Source organism: Alnus glutinosa, chromosome 14 (genome assembly GCF_958979055.1).
Source record: "Alnus glutinosa chromosome 14, dhAlnGlut1.1, whole genome shotgun sequence".
Taxonomy (NCBI): Eukaryota; Viridiplantae; Streptophyta; class Magnoliopsida; order Fagales; family Betulaceae; genus Alnus; species Alnus glutinosa.
In genome coordinates, this window is record NC_084899.1 from 22,512,122 (window position 1) to 22,532,256 (window position 20,135).

The window sequence follows — 20,135 nt, forward strand, 5'->3', positions numbered from 1 at the left end:
TTTTTTATATTTTTTCCTTCTTAATATGTCATCTGCACAAATTTGAATTTATATATGGTATAGTGATAGATAAGAAATTATACAAATTTGGAGTAGAATTAATTCTTAAAAGTTGGCTTATAAGGGGAGGATGTTTAAGAGCACTTATATACATATGATTAAGGTTGAACTCAAGTCATGTGGGACACTTAGAATCGTAACATATCACCACGCTGCACAACTGACATTTACGACGGCCCATTCTATCTCATAGGTCGTCCCCTCAGTGACTCAAATCCATGATGTGGTGCTTGGCTCTAATACCAAATGATATAAACCTTGAGTAAAATTCACCCTTGAAAACCAGCTTGCAATGGGAGGGCACACAAAAGTTATATACACATGATTAAGCTTGTATTTAAGCCATATGAGACACTTAGAATAACCCAGATGTGTAAATTCAAATTTTGGTTCACCCCAATATAAGGGTAACAATTTGTGTTCGTGAGTCAAGTTTGAGTCATCATAGAAGACTATATACGTTAATCTTAACTCGATCAATTTAACTAAATGGGTCAGACCCCTCAACTATAACCTGTTAATTTCATATTGAGTTTGTGTCGAATTCGCAGATCATATAAAAAATTGTCATACCCAACCCAATGACTTGTTTGTTGAACTTGCCATGCTGCATTAACATTGTCTAAAAAGGCAGATAAGGCAAGACCCTTTTCCAATTTGTCTGCCACTGTATTTTCGCTGCACAAGAATTATTTCACTTTACAGTGTAGCTTGTGAGTAGTAATAGCAGAATGAGTCAGAATCGAATCTTGAAATTTGCTTTGTCATTTCCTTTTCTTTTCCAAACCTGTAAGCAAGATTGTGCCACAACCATATACAGTCATTTTTACATCAATTGATAGACCATGTAAGCTGTGGTAATGACCAAGATACATCCAAATACCCCAATTAGGAGGGGAAAAAAAAAACAATTATACCTAAAATCTTCAAAACATGGAAAAATCTTCAATGACAGAGTAGCCATGGGAACAACACTGTCCAGCATCAGGTCACCATAAACAAAGCATTAAGGGGCCGCCACAATGCTTGGTAGCTTCAAATGTAAATGGCTTCATCAGAATGCATTTGTCCTTTAAGTTCAAGTTCCATTCCAGCTTGATTGATTAAGCAGCAAGGGGCAGGTCTTTTCCTTGTCCAGAGGTATCTGGAAATAAAATGATGAACAGTCTTGGATGTTGATAATGTCTTCACCGAAATGACTCAGGGTTTCTCTATGACTTAAACCATCCAGGCAACTCTCATTCTTGTCTTCAAGCAGAAAGCGCAAAGATGTGCCTTTGTTTTGAGGAGTTTGAAGAGCATAATTGAAAGGTGAATGATGCTCTCTTGAGGAACCAGTTAATCCAAGTGCAGAGGAAAAGAGGAAACTTTCTACACCAGGACAATGATACCTCTTACTGAAAACCTTGCTCATTATATGATGGAGATTTTGAGGAGCACGGAAGATGCTACTATATTTGTATTCAATGTCATTCTTAAAATCTTCATCCAGATTAAGATAGTCTGGCTTAAGGGATAAAGCTAAAGGAAAATGATTAACATCTGTGTATATATCTTCCTCGTCTCCAATAACATGTCTTCCAAAATCATGATCTCCATAGCTGGCCAACGGTGATTGGGAGCGTGGTAATGGAATGACCTTTGGAGAACAGATGGATAGGAAGGATGATTTACTGAACTCATTCGCACCAAACCTATCATCCATAATGTGCTGATGATCATCACCCCATGAAGTTGATGAAGGGGAATACACACTCAGCTCTGTACTTTGACAAGTATTCGATAAGTTTCTCTTATCTATACCTTTGTCAAAGTCCCAACCTAGAAGAAGAGGATGTGGCTCTCTGCGAATCAAATATTCATTTGGATCATGTAATTCACCCAGTTCTTTGAGACGATTACATGCAAAAGATCCATATCTTTTAGATGGAAAACCATAAGCTGAATCACTGTCAGCGCATAGAACTGGAGTTCTTCCTCCAAAATCATATCCAGGTTCCCTGATTTCATACTTGAGATATGTTATGGCATCTCTAATGGGAGAGTCAGAATTTGAGAGAACCACATCCTGTGATCTGTTCAACCAACAAGATGGACTATCATCCAAGTGTGAGCCATAGTCAAGCTCCATAAAATTTCTTGCAGGTGTATGGCTTAGTTTTTTAAGCTGAACATCTGACTCCAAAAAAGCAAGTGACTGACATTTGGTATCAATATCTACCTCCCCTGGTTTTGAATTCTTAAAAGCCTGCCAAAGAAATAATTCATTTGGATCGTGTAATTCATCCAGTTCTTTGAGACGATTACATGCCAAAAATCCGTATCTTTTAGATGGAAAGCCATAAGCTGAATCACTGTCAGCACATATAACTGGAGTTCTTCCTCCAAATTCATATCCAGGTTCCTTGATTTCATACTTGAGAAATGCTATGTCATCATTAATGGGAGAGTAGGAATTTGAGAGAACCGCCTCCTGTGATCTGTTCAGCCAACAAGGTGGACTATCACCCAAGTGTGATCCATAGTCAAGCTCTATAAAGTTTCTTGCAGGTATATGGCCTAGTTTTTTAAGCTGAACATCTGACTCTAAAGAAGCAAGTGACTGAGATTTTGTATCAATATCTGCTTCCCCCGACTTCGAATTCTTAAAAGCCTGCAAGAGAAATAATTTTTCAGCTTAATGACCGACAACAACAGAATATGTCACAGCCATATAGATAGCAAAAAGAGCATACACTGTTTTCATTATCCTCAGGGAACAGGCGGTTGAGAAGCAGAGAAACAAAATCGTACCTGAGAAAATTTCTACAAGTCCATGATATGAGGCTTAAACAAAGAAATAACTTATTAATAGTGATCTGTCTAACCCCTTTGAACAGAGTTCTTCAATATGAGGATATGACGTCTCCACAACCCATTGACGTAGTTTCTGTCTCTTTCTAGAAAAGATCTCTCCGTTCGTGTGCTGGGCCCCTGAACATGATGACATAATTGCAAGCATTTAATACTAAGCAAAGCATTCCCCCAGCATCTACAATTGCAAGATATGGAAGTAATAAAATATTGTTATAATATAAGCTAAACAAGCAATAAAGCTCCATGGGATCGCCAAGAAGATGGAGAGAAAATAAATTTTGGAATCTTACAACGAAACGCTAAATAACTTGCAAAATTCCATATGTTCTTCCTTTCCCTCCATGATTTTAGCTACCAAACAAAACACATTAAAAAATTATTAAGGTTCCACAAAAACATATACCCCCAGGATTCAAGGCATTGCTATATGTCTCCATGTTTTCCCATATGCTGCATATATCCCTCGAGGTTGTACTATCTTCCCTTTGAGTTACCTCTACCAACCAAAAAAGGTCAAAACTGGTTACTTTCAAGGATCATGTCAAAGTTCTGGATTCCAATTTCACAAGATATATGCAAACCGAGTAATAAAAATTTCAGTAGTGGTTCTAATTTGGCATAATAATTTCTTAACAAAATGAGAACGTTAAAATAGATATTATGCCAATTTGCAAAGAATCATGATTAAAGGTACAAAAAAATCATGGACCATAGGGATATGAAGCAGAACACTGCATTGACAGTCAGATTGATGGTGGTTAATATTCTACGTAAGAATTAGTAACACTCTCACCTTTTAGAGCACTCAAATCACGATTTGATCTAACCCTAGCCCACCAAATAAGCATACCTAGACAGCTCTCCAAATATGTCCATGCTTTCAACTTGCATCCCACAAGTGTCATGGCACATGTGCAGCAACAGATATGAATCACCGGGAATCAACTACTGACAAACAAGTAATTAACAATGGCAGGGTAGTTTTTGTGTGCTTTTACTAAAAATGGTCTCAGGATAGTACAATCACACTTCTTTTTTTTTGTTTGAGAAGTCAGTATAGTTGCACGTGTACATGATATTTTCCAAGGCATTAGAAACGACCAGGCAGTGCATTCTGGACATTGGATGAGGAGCTACTTCATATGGGAATCTACTATAAATTGTTATGATAAAATTAAGAAAATGTTCTGAGAATTAGATTGCATATTCAAATTAGAAGGAACCAACTCAATTTATTTGCAAGGAACATATACGTAACATTGTTCCAAAATTAGGAGCTATCATTTCTTGTAATGATTGTCATTTCACTTTTATTTATAACTTACCCAAGACAACATGGACTAATAAGTGTTAAATCATCACTTGTCCCAAAAACTTAAGCTTAAACTAATAGAAAATAATGAATTTAATCATTTAATTAATATTCTAACAATCCCCCATCACCTATAGGCTTAGGCTCCCTTTCAATAAATGAGATCTAACACGTAGAATATTTAATTGAAATGGAAGTAAACTGTTGAATCAGGGTTTGAACTTAGAACATTTGCTATGATACCATGTTAAATAACCACTTATCTTAAAAACGCAAGCCGCGAGGAAATGATTAATTACCTAAAAAACAGAATTCAGTAGCATACCATGTAAAAGAAACACACCTGAGTTCTTTGATGAGCTAAAATTAATAGGTGTAATGTTTTGAGTGACCAATGAGGACCTGAAGTCCTTGAAGCTATTTTTGACACTGCTGGTCCTCTCTGCATAGTATGAAAAAAGCAAGTTGTAATCCATCATTACCAGTGCATTGAATTTACAAAAAAATAAATAAATAAAAATTATTTTTACCTCCAGAACAGTCACTAACTCGGAACTCCTTAGATTGGTTATCGTCTCTATGCAATTTATGCGAATGAAGCTTGTGGCCTGCGTTTACCTTTAACTTCTTAAAAAATGCAAACTCCGAAGTTTTGGGATCATCAGCTGCATGTTAAATTCCAATGGAGTAATTAACATTACAAAAAAAAAAAAAAAAAAACACACACACACACACACAGGCACACACATACATAATTTTCTCAAAACCATTAACAAACAATTCAAAACAGAAAACACTTTTTGAACCAAAACTCAAAAAACACTTTTCAAAACCATAATCAAAAGTAAAAATACAATACAAATATACAATTACAACAATAGAACTCGAATATATTTAAACTTTTAGCACAAGAAAAAGAATAGCAACTCACATCTTGGAGCCTTCAACATTGTTGGAGGATTATCAACACCAACATCTGTGAACTTCATTCTTTTCTTGCAGCCGAAATCTACAAAGAACGAAACAATAACGAAGGCCTCAATTCACTATAGGTATATTATACGCATATAAATACATGTAATTAATTAATTAATTAATTAATAACGAGAGAGGAACTGAATTTTGAGAAATTAGGGGGAGAAGTGAGAACCTTTGGGTAGGCGGGATGTTGGATTGGAGAATCGGGAATCGGAGCTCCGAACTCCATGGAGGCTCCGGTGCTGTGGTAGAGTTCGGATCGGTGATGGATCTTCAGGGGCAGTTTCTGAAATTCGTCGCTTCATGGTATTTGTGGGCTAAACGTCAATTTGCTATGGTTTTGGTGTATCTTGAGGATTGCAAGTGGGCGTTGATGAAGAGGGAAGGAGAAAGAGAGGGAGAGGGAACATTTGGGCGCCAAAATGGCACGTGACTGGGAGGGTGTATCAGGATTTTAATCATTAAAGTAGTTAAAATTTATTTTTCTCTATTCTTGTGAACTACTTTTTTAAAATTCTTCAATCAGCTTCACTATTTTAACTATTCACTATCATTATTTCATTTAAATAATATTTTTTCAGATTTCTTTATTATTTCTCTATTTAATCTTTTTATACAACAAGCTACTGTACATCTTTATTTTGAGATTAGATCATTACTAAGAAATTCATAGAAATTTTCAATTGCTTCTCAACCAAATTTAAAAAAGAAAAATAAATGAAAGAATTACAAAATTTATGTTAGGGACAAAGAAACTTTCATGCCCATGAAATAAGGATATCATCGTGTGAGAGAGATTGGAGATGAGAGAAGAAAGGAAAAAAAAAATGTGATGTGATCATGTGAGAAAGAAATAAGAAACAAAATTGGTGAGTGAATACTACTCATCAAAATTGGTGAGTATTTTCACTCACCAAAACTTTTTGGTTAAAGTGGTGAGGCTGCTGGGAGTGGTTTTTTAGTGTCTTCATCAAATTAGCTCATCAAAATAACTATTTTGATGAGGCTACTATAAATGCTACCAAGAGAATTCTAAGACCCGATTGCTATTGACTTGGGCATCGCAATACCTTCGGTCTTTGAACCAGACGACCATTTCCTCCTTTTACAGGTGGAGCCTCCTCATAAAGCGGCTTGAAGTCACTATAGATATTCCCTGCATCAGCACTTCATTGTTCATGTACTTTCGATTTTTGACAAATAGCTCTCTGAGTTTTAAAAATCACTTCAAGGAATAAGTAAAAAAGAACAAATTAGTCACTATCACTAAAAAAGTTAACAGAATCTATTCATGTGATAAATGAGGGTGACTGAACAACCCCCATAACCATTGAGAGTGGTTGAACCACTCCCAAATGACAATAAATAAAATAATAATAATAATAATTAAAAAAAAAAAAAAATTAAAGGGGTGGCTTTGGGGTGGGTTTGCCACTCCTTCTGGCCGGCCTGATTTGTACTGATATGACACATTAACGAATTATATCAACTTTTCTAACGGTAATGACTGATTTATTCTTTTTTGCTTACCTGAACGAGTGATTAATCACTTTTTAAAACTCAATAAGCTATTTTGTCAAAACTCCAAATCATTTGAACCAAAAATTGATTTATCCTCTTTTTTCTTTTCTTTTTTTTTTTGTGTGCGCCAGCCAGAAGAGGGTTTTTTTTCGGGGTCTTTTTTATAAATATATATATATATATATATATATATATATATATATATATATATATATATATATATATATATATATATATATATAAAAATTTTTTATTATTGGATGAACATTAACAATTTTTTATAGTTTGAGACCTTGTCACAATCTAAAGTTTGAAGGGAGTATATAGACTTTTTCTTTTTCATTTCAAGTGAAACCACCGGAAGAAAAATGATTTGTAGCTACGACTCAATGTCACCACTATAGACTTAAAAGTCATCGTTGATATGAATCAACGACGACAAACATCGTTGCAATACTCGTTATTCATTATCTCTATTTTATTTACGATCTAATTATAGGCCACTCATTTAAAATAAACTGTTCAAATTAAACACCTATACTACCTATCTTAATCTGCATTACATTTTTTCTTTCCTAATTAATCTTAATCCGCATTACATGATTGTGAATATGCATGCTGAAGACAAACTATTAGAGAAAATAGAGGTTTTCAATTTGTAAAAATAATTGGGATTTTAAAATACTATTTAGTATACAACTCCCCTACCGTGTAATTTTTTCATTAACTCAAACGGTTATTTTGAAAAAGATACTTTTTAGTACAATAGCTCATATGTTAACCAAATTCATATTATAAATTGTATTAAGTATTCAATTCAAATGAAAAAAAATAATCATAGTTTTATCAGAGATTTGTCCAAGATGGGATGGGGTTTTGAATTCTGATCTTTCGATCCCTTTCAATCACCTCCATGTTAGCATGTAAAATGATTGTTCTACCCCTGATAAATTTTTTAAAATATAATTATGCCCTTATTAAAAAAAAGAAAAAAAATTATCAAAAAAAATACTTTGATACCTTAGGGGTAAGTTAAAAGTACTTATTTGGTTTTGATAGTCTTTTCAATATTGTCTTACCAAAAAGAAAAATATAACTGGATTGAAGGTTAAAAAACTGCTGCAATGGGAAATCAGAAGGTCCAATCATGAAAGAAAGTCAAGGTAATATGTCTTTTAGGCTTGGTATTTGGGTCGAAAAGGAGTTGACTGCAGTGCATCACAACGTTTGGTTCCTTCGTATATAGGGCTATGGAGTTTTGTTCTCTCTGGCTTGTGCCGGTCGTGATTGTTGTTTCTCTTCCTTTTAGAGCTATAGAGTTTTTTTCTTCCCTTTTTGTTGCTTTATTTTTTTGGTTTTCTTTTGTCGAAGCTACACTAGCAATTGGTTGAGGGGAGTGGTCGTTCTTGGTGTGTCTTCGACAAAGGTTTTGTCTGGCCGTACAAAATTTGGGGATATTTTTGGAGCTAGATCTGTGGTCTTCGGCTGATTTTCTTTTGACACGCCCTCTTCCGTGGAGGTCCCTCCTGCTTGGCTCGTGACTAGCACGCGCTAGGGAGTTTTCTCTTGCTACTAGCGCGTGAGGGCCACATCTTGTCAAGTCCGGCGGTGGTTGGTGGAGATCGGTGGTTCCAAATGTCGTCTGCTGCTGTAGGGCTTCAGGGCACGCGCCAGCTCCGGTGACAATGATTCCCGACTCTGGTTGTTTTTGTGGTTTTTTGGCAGCTTCTTGTATTTTTCTTTTTGTATATTCTTGTCTTTGTTCACAGCTTATCTTTGTAATGGGTTCTAAATTACTTTGACATTTTAAGTGGCTTGTAAACTAGACCAGGTCCTCTCATTTTAGTTGGGTTGTGCTTCAGTGTAAAGAGAGAACCCCAATTGTATGTTCATGTAATTTTTAGTTTGTTACTTAGGTAACTGCTTTAAGTTATGAACAAACTTAGTAGTTATAGATTCTATCTCTATTCACTACCTTGGGCTTATAGGCGTGTGTTTGTAACTTTCAGGCTGGTTGTTTGCCTTCGAGCTATTATATTTGCCCTCGAGCTTGTTATCAATGGAAGTTCTGGTTTCCGTTCAAAAAAAAAAAAAAAAAAAAACAAAGTATCATAGACTATTTAACACCGGATATTTATTTTTGGCGATGACAAAGGTTGTCGCTTATAAACTAACATGTCGTCGCTGAAGGTATCTTTTTAGCGACAACACTAGTAGTCGTTCCAGATGTATATTTTAGACGCGACGAGAACAGCTGTTACAGATAGAGACAAAGTCGTCGCCCAGTATGAAATTCGTCACATATATCATCTGTGACGACAAATAATTGTTGTCACTGTAATCAATATATTTGCAACGACTTTTAGTCGTTGCGGAAAGTGTATATATCTACGACGACGTTTGTTAGTCGTTGCAGATATATCAACGACGACTTTAATCTGATGATGTCTTCTTAATCTATGTAGGGCATCATTTGTGCTCTTACCATATCATTGTATAATCCAATAAAAGATATTACTATCACTGCAACAAAAACAACCAAATAACCTAATTGCAAAAAAAGTTCATTACAATAAAAGTCGTAGAACATGAAGTTCCTTACCAAAGCACCCCTCACCCTCATTATAAAACCTAGCTAAATTTTGGCATCACATCAGCATAACATTGTATTCCACAATTGAATTTAGACTACCACCTCACATTCCACAGCAAATTGAGGGACCTTGAAGGCATCAGAAGCTTCGGCAAGCTCATTAACTGTTGCTTTCAAGTCTTCATAGTGCAGAGATGACGCTTATTGCTTGGTTAACGATCGAAGTTTAGATAGTGGAATGCAATCTCTACTCATTCATTTGCTCCTAACTGCTGCTCTGGATCATGTATAAGAAACATATAAAGAATAGGATTGGAGTTGAATAATCATTTCACCAGAAACTTGCATGTATATATATCATCTTACCAAAGAACCTAAGTGCAGTGGATGAAATAAGCGCAAAGCAGGAATACAAAAATTAATTATCATCATCATCATCCCTATCACGACAGTATCTTTTCTTATATGCAAGTCTGAAGTGTGAAATTCTAAAAAGGAAATAAAAGCAAAGATAAAAATCCAATAGATCAACCCCGCAGAGACTAAGAAGCTTGTCTCTTGTTAGAGCATATCCAGCAACAATCTCTAAAATACTTTGTGAAAAGTTATATTAGCTTTGTAAAATACTTGCCAAATCTAAGTGGGATACAGAAAACTTCCAAAAATATGATATGCCAATATGATAAAACTTGTATCAACCCAACGATTCTAGTCAATGAAGCACATTCTTTCAGTGGATTATAATGAAGAAAGGATCTTTAAACTGAGACTAAATAATGAAGTAAACAAAAAGATTAATGAAACCCAGATTCTTTATGAAGCACAGAGATTCTTTATAGCCATTTTTGTTTACACATACTGACAGATAGCAAATCTTTAGCCGGGTATGTAAGGGCTAGAAACAACAATCTTCAATAGCAGTAATATTACAGCATATTTATAGTTAATAATCTGAAATGCATGTAGGTAAAAATGAACCAATTGTATTGGAATTACCTAGCACAAACGATCAGCAAGACTTGAAGTGTTCCATTAGGAACGCTAGCTTACAATCTATTTCTTTTTGTCTTTCCTCTGCTTTTCGTTGTCTTTCCTCTGTTTTTCGTTGTCTTTCCTCCATTCTTCGTTGTCTTTCCTCCGTTTGTTCCAATCGCTGCTGCATTTCCCTCAATTCCACTCTCATTTGCATCAATTCATGCTCCGCCTGCTCCCAGTTATGCTTGTAGTTGTCAGGATTGCGAGTAGACCGATTAGTGGATGGGGGAGGTATGCCAGAGTGACCCATACCTCTGAACAAGAATAGAATTAAACTGCTTTGTCTCTTACAAAACTAAGGCGAACAACCTTAAATAAAAAAAAAAAAAAAAAAAAAAAAAAAAAAAAAAAGGAAAAAGAAAATCTTGCACAATTCTCGACAAATGATCCAGAAAATGAGCTTAGAAATTTGCTACAAGAAAGACTTCCCCAATTCTTTGAGCCTCCTTCAACTCTCTTGGCCAAACAAACAAAAATAGAAAATAGAAAAGAAAAGCTAAAAGAAACTACCTTCAAAGTTCAAACATAATTCCAAATTCACCACGTAACTCAGAAATTACATTCACGAATCAAACATTGCTAATCGCAGCAAAATAACCATGATAATGAAAGATTAATTTAGAGAAAGATCCGGAGGTACCTTGCTACGAAGCCGTTCCAAAATAAAAAGCAGAGCTTTGAGGGTGATGATGGTTGTGGGTGTGTTTGGGAGGTGGGGATGTGAAGAGGAAGATCGGTAGCCCTAGCATAAGAAAGAGAGAGATTTTTGGTTAACGAGGGAGAGAGAGAGAGTTTGAGAGGGAAAAGGAGTGCGGTGAGTTTAGACTTTAGAAGTAGGGAAATTTTGGGGGAAGAGAGTGTTAAACTTAAAACGTCGTCGTTGGTATTTTGGTGGGAAAATTTGATCGCAGCGCCAATATCTCCCGCTTTTAGAAAAAAACAAAATAACCCTGTCGCGACGACTATGTGTCGTCGCTACTAGCCTACTAGGTACTCAAACAAAATCTATCTGCCGCACGAAAAAAGAAAGAAAGCAAGTTGTCGCTGTTATTGATTTATTCCCATATCGGGTAGGTCTATTGATTTATTCCCATATCGGGTAGGTCTAGTAATTTTTAATACGATTCGTGAATCTGAAATTAAATTAAAGGGTTAGAATTATTAAATTTGAAATATTTAATTAAATTATTCGTGTTATGATTGACCTGTATAATTTTATACCGACATGTAACATAATGACAATCAATTTTTGACATGACCCGTGAATCCATACAAAACCAATACAAAATTAGAAGATTGAGGTTGAGTGATTTGACCCATTTAATTAAATGGGTTAGATTAGGGTTGGCCTATATAATCTTAAGAAATGCTAAGCGTACTTAAAGTTTTACAAAGAGAAACTTACAAACTGACATGAGGCTCCACATCAGCTTTATATTAAAATAAGTTAAAACAACTTTTAATACATAAAGACCAAACTACCCTTCCATCTCCGGTTGGTGGTGCTTCCAAGTTGCGATCGAAATGCGGCGTTCAAGAGATGTTATTGTGCCATGTAACACTGTGCCCGATCATCGCCTTCTTCGTGATAAGGCCGAATCATGATGGGTTTCGGTGTTTAGGATCACTGGCCGGATCTGGTATATAGGTTCTGGATGGGTTTCAGTGTTTGGGATCACTGGCCGGATCTGCTACCGGCCGGACATCGAAACCCACGCATCGGTCGGATCATTGCCGACAGGATCTCCCTTGCCAACCGAATCTCCATCCTTGGCCGGATCTGCAACTGCTTCCATTTCCGGTTAAACTCATCACACCGAAACGCACGGATCTGCTACCGGACGGACACCAAAACCCACGGACCGGCCGAATTTGCTACCGGTGGGATATGCTACCTGCAGGATCTCCCAATCGGCCGGATCTCCCCCTCCTTCTCAACCATCTCATGTTTTCTTGGTCGGCCATCAGAGGCTAGGAGTAGGGGTAGGTGAAGGGCATTTTTGTCTTTTTAGAACATGTCATGTCAGTTTGTAAGCTTTTCTTTGTAAAACTTTAAGTACTCCTAGCATTTTTCTATAATTTTATACTCTTGCCTCAATTCAACTTAACACGCGAACACAAATTACCATTTCCTAAAAGTAGTATAAGAATACCAAACAACAAAGGGTCGTTGCTGATAATAATTTATCTGCGACAACTCTTTGCGAATAGGGGTCTGAATTCCTAATAGCAATGAGTCAATGACAATATATATATATATTGCATACGTTGTCATATCATTTTAAAATTTTAAATAATATGGCACTACATTATATATAGAGAGATAATTGCACCATTGGTCCCTATGGTATGCCATAATTATTTTTCACTCCCTATGGTTTAAAAAGTTAATGGGAGGTCCCTGTGGTATGCAATAATTACGTTTTACTCCATGGGTCGATTTTCCGTCCACCATTTTGACGGAATCTGTTAACCTTACACGTCAACGCCACGTGTTACCAATAAGATGGCGACACGTGTCTATCTGAATAAAAAAAAAATATATTAAAAAATAAATAAATAAACTTTTTTTTTTTAAAAAAAAAAAAAACAAAAAAAGACACACACACACAAAAAAAAAAAAAAAGAAGAAGAAGAAGAAAAAAGGGCAGGCTTGGGGGGGTGGCCGCGCGCCACCCCCAGGCCATTGGGGGGCCACCCCAAGCCTGCCATTTTTTCTTTTCTTTTTTTTTTTTTTTAAAAAAAATAAGTTTATTTATTTTTTAATAAATTTATATTTTTTTTTATTAAGATGGACAAGTGTCGCCAATAAGATGGCGACACGTGTTGCTGACGTGTAGGGCTAATAGATTCTGTCAAAATTGTGGACGGAAAATCGACCTAGGGAGTAAAACGTAATTATTGTATACCACAGGAACCTCTCATGAACTTTTTAAACTATAAGGAGTTAAAAATAATTATGGCATACCACAGGGACCAACGGTGCAATTATCCTATATATATATATATATATATATATATATATATATATATATATATATATATATATATATATATATAGTGCATACGTTGTCACATCATTTTAAATTTTTAAATAATATGGCACTACATTACCATATAATTGTTATGCATAACTTTATTTTCTACGCTCTATATCATTTATATTCATCTTGTATGTTATTGTTATGGTTTCTTGTTGGGTTAATATTATTGTTGAGTATACACGTGTGAGTGCAAAATATTCAGTTTCACATTAAAAATATGTTAGAAGTATGAGAGGTTCATATAACATAATGGGCTCAAACCTACAAATGTAAGCTTTTAAGTTAAATGGTATGCCAACATCAGGCAATATGCTATATTATGATTAAACTTTGAGTCCTACTAAAAAACTAAACTAGTGTTTACGCTGAATGTGTTCAAGTACGCATTGCAATGGGCCGCTTCCCATCGTATATGGAATCATCCTCACTTTGTCTCATTTTCTTTTCTCTATACATTCAGGGAATGCCAAAGACCATCATTTGTAATTAACCTTTTCTAGTTTTCCTATTTTGAATAAAAAAAATAAATTTAAAAACTATGCATTGCGATAAAATGAATATTTTTACTGAGAGATGGGGACAGAGACAGAGAGAGCTCTTTCCCCTCTCCATCTCTCTCTCTCTTTTTCTTTTTCTTTTTTTCTTTTTTCCGAACAAATAGCATGTGTTATTATAAATTGCTGAAAAAGTCCGAAGGCATACATATTGATAATAGAGGTACAAAACTCTCCTACACTCTAAGCCAGAAGGATTTATAAGAACAAATATTTGAGCCTCTCTTTACAATAATACAATAACTCCCCTTTAAAAGAAAAGAGGGTCGATCTAGCTCAAAGCCAATAGATATTTTAACAAAATTTGAGCAATACAAAGGTAGACTGTAACATGAGAAATAAAGGAATAACACAAAACAGAAACCACAAATCAAACAGTGTCGGAAAAACATCGTAGCCAGAGTCGGCGCGTGCAGGCCACGCGCTGTCTTTTGAAGTCCTCCCAGCAGCAGGCGACACTAAGAACCACTGAACTTCGCCAACCACAACCGAAAAACGACGGCCGTGGCCCTCACATGAGGATCCAGGGAGAGAACGCTCTAGCACGTGCTGGCCACACACTGAGCAGGACAGCCCATCACAGACGTGGCTTGATGCTGTCAGACTGGAGGAAGCCGGCAACCACCATGGAAGGGCGCATGTCTCGAGAAAACTACCCGAAGATCACAAATCTAGCTCCAAAAAATATCACCCAAAAAGCACTGCCAGAACGCCTTCATCGGAGACACCCCAAGAACATCCATTCCCCTCAACCGACTACTTGTGAAGTTTCTGTCAGAAAAAGAAAAGAAGACCAAAAAAGAAAGCAAGACAGAAAAGGAAAGAAAAAAACTCTATAGCTCAAAGGCTAAGAGGACTACCAGCCACCATCAATAAAAGCCCGTGGGAAACAAAACTACACAGCCCTAGTGGCTGGGAGAAATCTAGTCTCCACTGGTTCACATCATGGAGGATCAAAAAACTACCCTAACTTTAGAAAAGCTAGAGGGAAACCATCTCTGGGAGGAGGGTGGCGTGAAGCCTCCCTCCCTCGGCACTAAATCAGCTCAAAAGCCTCTCTCTCTAGAAGAAAACAAGACCCCCCCCCCTCTCTCTCTCTCTCTCTCTCTCTCTTTGCTAATTCCCTCTCCATCTCTCTTAATTTCCTTTGATGAATGACATCCTCCTCTTCCTCTTCCTCTTCCTCTCCCTCTCCCTTTTTCCATTTTCTTTTTCTTTATTTTCTCTCTTTTTTTTTTTTTGGTGGGGGGGGGTATGCAACTTTGAGGCCAGATTTGCAGCGTTTCACTTTCCTCTACCGGCCACGCGTCACCCCTTCAGCACCACCGTTCACTGTTGCTTTCGTTGACCCCCTTTTGCTTGCTTAGTTGCTTTTGCTACAACTTATTTTTGGCTCATGCGTCATATCGTCGGCTTCATCCCTCCTTGGCTCCTTGCTCTCTGGATCTCCATAGTTAGTTTTATTTTTTGCCTATAGAGACTTCCAAATCCAGTAGCTAATAGCTATGTCCATCCTCATCGGACACTGCAATGGTACTTCTCTAAGGCGCCTTCGGTCCAACGACCAATAATGAATAATGCTCCCCTCTCTATTATGGTTTTCAAGTTTGCTTGTTTCTGCAATAGATGTTTTAGGCAATTTCATCTATGGACTGCCACTATAGATATTTTGTCATTTCAAATGGCCTCATTCTTGGCTCGAATTCACTGGCCTGACCATTCATTTAGCTCTTTTTTAATAGTTCTTATGTTTTTCTCGCACTGTTTTTATTATACTGAAGCTATTATTAATAGACTGCTCCCCCCTCTTCTTTTTTTTGGTGTTTTTTTTTTTTATTTGATGTAGTACTCCTTGTCTCCTTCCCTTCCATTTTCCTATTAAAAAAACTATTAAAATTCACTCTTTTTTTCATATTATTTTTCTCTCATGCATTACCCACTATTTTTTTTTTTTTTTTAAAAAAATTATTTAAATAAAATAATGATAATAAATAGCTAAAATGGTGAGATTGCAAGAGTACTTTAAAAAAATAAATAACTAAAATAGAAAAATATAATTTTTAATTATTTTGATTAGTAAAATTTGATGAGACTATAATGCTTTTACATCTAGAATCCTCTTTTAGGCATTTGAGAATGAAGGTTTGGATAAGAAAAATGCGCAAGTAAAACAAACAACTAGATTAAAAAAAAAAAAAAAAAACCATAGGATTGGTAAAAAAAAAAAAATAAATAAAAAATCAAATGGGCAATGAATAAGAAAATGAAAAATCCGAGAAAACAAAAAATTAAAACACATGACTTGCAATCACATTATCCAAAGAACCGGGATATGGTGCGTAGGTGGCAGCACCCTAGTGGAGGAAACGATTTATTCAACTTGCGAAGATCAGATAATTAGAAAAAAGATCCAGTTCATTCGAAGCCTCTCAATATTTGCTGTACTTTGTCCCACTTTCATCTCAAAGCCCATTGATTTTGGAGAGAGAGAGAGAGAGAGAGCACAAAATGGCAAGCTGCAACATGGCATCAGCTGCTTCTGGGTTTGTTCTAACACCTAATGTTACAAGCAGCGCAAGTTCATCTGCCAGGAGCAACATGGTATGCTTTCCTGTCAAGAACAACAACATCAACAACAGCAACAGCTCAAGGCTTGTTGTAAGGGCAGCTGAGGAGGGGGCAGCTCCACCGGCAACCACCGCAGCGTCACCTGTAGGTGAAGCTCCAAAGGCTAAGCCACCGCCGATTGGACCCAAGAGAGGCACTAAGGTCAGTAACCCACCTTACACATGCTTATGAACTTCTTTACTGGGAAAACAAACTGCCATGAAAGCCTAATTAGTAATCTTTTCCTCTGACAAGGATATGTTTTCAAGGATCAATCATGTCTATGTATATTGCTTTTCTTGGTCCAAAATCTGGGTTTTGCTTTTGCTACAAGGTTGTCCCTTCTCTGATTATTAAACCCAAAACCCAAATGAAGGTGGGATTTAGTGCTTATTCAATCCCTAAAATTTTAGCTTCTAGCTTAAGTAAACTACAGCCCTGAAGCTATTTGTAGCAATTTATAGGATTATTGGGACAAGGGATATTTCCAAGTTCCATCAATTGCTCGACAAAAAAATCTGTAATTTACATGCAAAAACTTTAAGTAATTTACATGCACTTAATCCTGGACAAGTAAGGTCCGTTTGGATTTGCGGTTTTAAAACATGTGATTTAAAAAATAGCGATTTGAAAACATGTGATATGGAAACACCATCTATTAAAATGAAGTAAAATGTTGCTAAAATTGTGATTTGGCCATTAAAAATGTGATTCAGCGTTTAAAATCTTACGTTTTTTAAAACGTACCATTATTTGCGATTTGAAAATGCATATTTCTCTACATTTTTATTAAACAATTTTTTAAAAATGCATTACCAAATGATATTTTTTTCATGATTTTGTTTAAAAAATTACACTTTTAGCCTATGAAGTAGCAAGGCCAAACGGACTCTAAATATGTTATGCATAAACACCAAACTGGGCTGAAGGAATTTCTATCAATTCTGTTTGGAAGAAAACTTTGTCTACATGAGAGTGTAATTCTTGTTAGTACTCATTTTCACTGTTGATCAAACTAAAAAATTCATAGCCACAGCAAAGGGTGTTTTATTTTAACCTTTTCTTTCCCTGGTATGTGTAAATTTTTTGGAAGAATGTAGGTTGGCTTGAGCTTCATGGTCTCCTAGTAGTTTGTAGTTTTATTTCATACTAGCAAACAAAGTAAAATGGTGGAGAAGAATGTTAGGGACTTGTAGAATTGGCCATTGTTAAGGAGATTGATACCTTGACAGTCTTTCAGTGAGACCATAATATAACATGTTCGGATACTACTCAAATTGGATTTGGGACTAATATTACATTAACCATTCATACTTGTGATATCTTTTGAATATGATACTCAACTTTTTTATACTTATACGTGTATACTCAATGCTATAATTAATGGTTATTCATTTCAATTTCACAAGTTTTCAGTTATATAGTTAACATTTTTAATTCTCCCAAAAAAAAAAAATTGAAAATTTTACCCCTACATTTTTTTAATTTTTTTAGTTTTGGCCCCCCCAAATTAGTTTTTTTCAATTTGGCCTCCCAAAATCCTAAATCCTAGGTCCGCCCTTGATTGTCGCTCCTCAGGTTAAGATTCTTAGGAGGGAGTCTTACTGGTTCAAGGGCGTTGGATCTGTGGTAGCTGTTGACCAGGTCAGTGCTCTGTCTCTCTCTATTCTCTTCTTGGCTGTTCGTTAAGAATAATGTTATTTATTAGACTGTTATACGACTGTCGTACAATTAACAATTTGATGATGTGACAGTGACAATGAAAATTAGTCATTGGATAAACAATTGGAAAAAAATAAAAAATATATGGCCAATTTTCACTGTCACGTCATTCTAGTTGCATAATAGTCGTATAACAATATACTAAATAACATACTCATTTGTTAAGTTGAAGCATTTAATTTTCTATATCGAAATTCATTTGACAGGACCCAAAGAGTCGCTACCCAGTGGTGGTTCGATTCAACAAAGTTAACTATGCAAATGTATCTACAAATAACTATGCATTGGATGAGATTGAAGAAGTTAAATGAGTCGTGGTTGTATTGTAATAGTAATTGCAATTGTAATTCTCCCACTATTCCACTCTCTAGCTTTAGCAAGTTTGTGCCAGAAATGTGTATCATACTCTCTTTGATTTCTTGTCTCTTCTTGCTTATAATGTTATGATCATATCGATATTGTTCATGACATTCCACATTGGCTGTAATTTGAACCAGTTTTAAGAAAGGAAGGCCACCATTAATTCTGCAATTATTATATGAAACAGTGACACCCTATTTTAGAAGGCCTCAAGAAACAATATGAAAATGATATCTGAGGGACTGAGACTTGCCTTTCATTTTTTCGGATGAATAAAAGAATTTTATAAAAGCTCAACAAATTACACTCGCTAATAAACACTAGCCCAAAAACACCTCAAACAGAGGACAACTACTCAGAACAACCTATACAGTCATTACTACATAACAAAACAACAAACCTTATAAAAGCAACTTCTGTAAATTTCAACTAATTACAAGCTCTATACATTTATCAAGGTTCTTAAATGATCCCTTAACAAGGATCCGAGTATGAACTTCCCACGTTATCTGTTTAAAAATAGCCTCTTCAGATCTCAAGTTGCTGTTGTGCACCAAAGCATTTTTCTGCTGCCAAAGATGATAAATGCATGCACCTAAGCAAAGATTGCCAAGGTTAGCCTGTAATCCCTTCCCTCGGAGCTTAGCAATGCACCAAGTCACAACCTTCTCCCAATCAGACGGAACTTCAGTGAAGAGACATGCAGACATCAGAGTCCACCATATCCGCAAACTAAAACCTCATTGAAAGAAAATGTGCTCCCGACTCTCATGACAAGCATAGCAAATCAAACAGAGCACATTTCCAGAATACTCCCAACTACTCATACGGTATTTAGTCACTATGGCCTCTCTAAATACCAACCAAAAAAAGAATGAATGTTGAGGGATGGCCAGAAAGTGCCAAACCAGCTTTCACCACATAACAACCGGAAGTTTAACTCTCAACTGATCCCAGGTTGCTGCACAAGAATAAACACCATTGGGAGAATGCCAAACAGCCAAATCAGCACCTTCAATAAGAATCTCAAGTAGCCTACATTGAATCTCTACAATTGAATTGGACCGAGCAAAGGGCCAGAACCAATCCCCACCCTTAATGATAGTAGACAACTTAGCATCAAAGGGAATACCAGAGTCATGCACTGCACGAGAGCCATAACAATCCAGTAGACAACCTTTTATATGCCTTTTCCATGTCATATTCATATTCTTTTTCATTTTATTATTCTTTTTGGACTTATTCTATAATATCGATTCATTCAGTCACAAATAACTGGCAAAATGCTCTTGTGCATGATGTCCCTTTGTTATGTCAGCAGATTCAGGCGATTACATATCTACAATAGGCATAGCTTAACAAAGAAAGGAGTCTGCACAAAAAGTTTTCATTCTCCAAAGATATATAATCACATTGATAACAAGAAGAATTTTTTTTCCTTTGTTGCATAATCCTACAACGAAAAACAAGTAGCTCATTTATCTGGCCATCAT

General features: G+C 36.0%; 2 protein-coding genes and 1 long non-coding RNA gene across 3 annotated transcripts; 1 reads left to right on the top strand and 2 right to left on the bottom strand.

The window, feature by feature from the left end:
* Positions 1–799: 799 nt before the first annotated feature.
* LOC133857771 (uncharacterized) lies at positions 800–5,592 on the bottom strand. Its single transcript, XM_062293115.1, has 8 exons — positions 5,379–5,592; positions 5,160–5,237; positions 4,759–4,893; positions 4,572–4,670; positions 3,320–3,412; positions 2,928–3,033; positions 2,796–2,853; positions 800–2,713 (listed from the first exon to the last, which is right to left on the bottom strand). The coding sequence occupies exons 1-8, from the start codon at positions 5,509–5,511 to the stop codon at positions 1,139–1,141; spliced, it is 2,277 nt and encodes a 758-aa protein (XP_062149099.1). The 5' UTR covers positions 5,512–5,592; the 3' UTR covers positions 800–1,138.
* Positions 5,593–9,256: 3,664 nt separating this feature from the next.
* LOC133858153 (uncharacterized) lies at positions 9,257–11,174 on the bottom strand. Its single transcript, XR_009898457.1, has 3 exons — positions 10,996–11,174; positions 10,317–10,609; positions 9,257–9,597 (listed from the first exon to the last, which is right to left on the bottom strand). It is a non-coding gene; the product is annotated as an uncharacterized LOC133858153 (long non-coding RNA).
* Positions 11,175–16,270: 5,096 nt separating this feature from the next.
* LOC133858136 (photosystem I reaction center subunit IV, chloroplastic) lies at positions 16,271–18,813 on the top strand. The gene is given in 4 exon segments (XM_062293590.1): positions 16,271–16,348; positions 16,351–16,722; positions 18,139–18,204; positions 18,489–18,813. Coding segments are annotated over 4 exon segments (606 nt in total). The 5' UTR covers positions 16,271–16,285; the 3' UTR covers positions 18,594–18,813.
* The last annotated feature ends 1,322 nt before the right edge of the window (positions 18,814–20,135 follow it).

Coding starts and splice junctions, on each gene's coding strand:
- LOC133857771 (XM_062293115.1), bottom strand. CDS start 5,511: ATGAAGCGACGAATTTCAGAAACTGCCCCTGAAGATCCATCACCGATC. Junction 4,894..5,159: donor AATGTTGAAGGCTCCAAGAT/GTGAGTTGCTAT, acceptor TTTAACATGCAG/CTGATGATCCCAAAACTTCG. Junction 3,034..3,319: donor CAATGCCTTGAATCCTGGGG/GTATATGTTTTT, acceptor CATCATGTTCAG/GGGCCCAGCACACGAACGGA.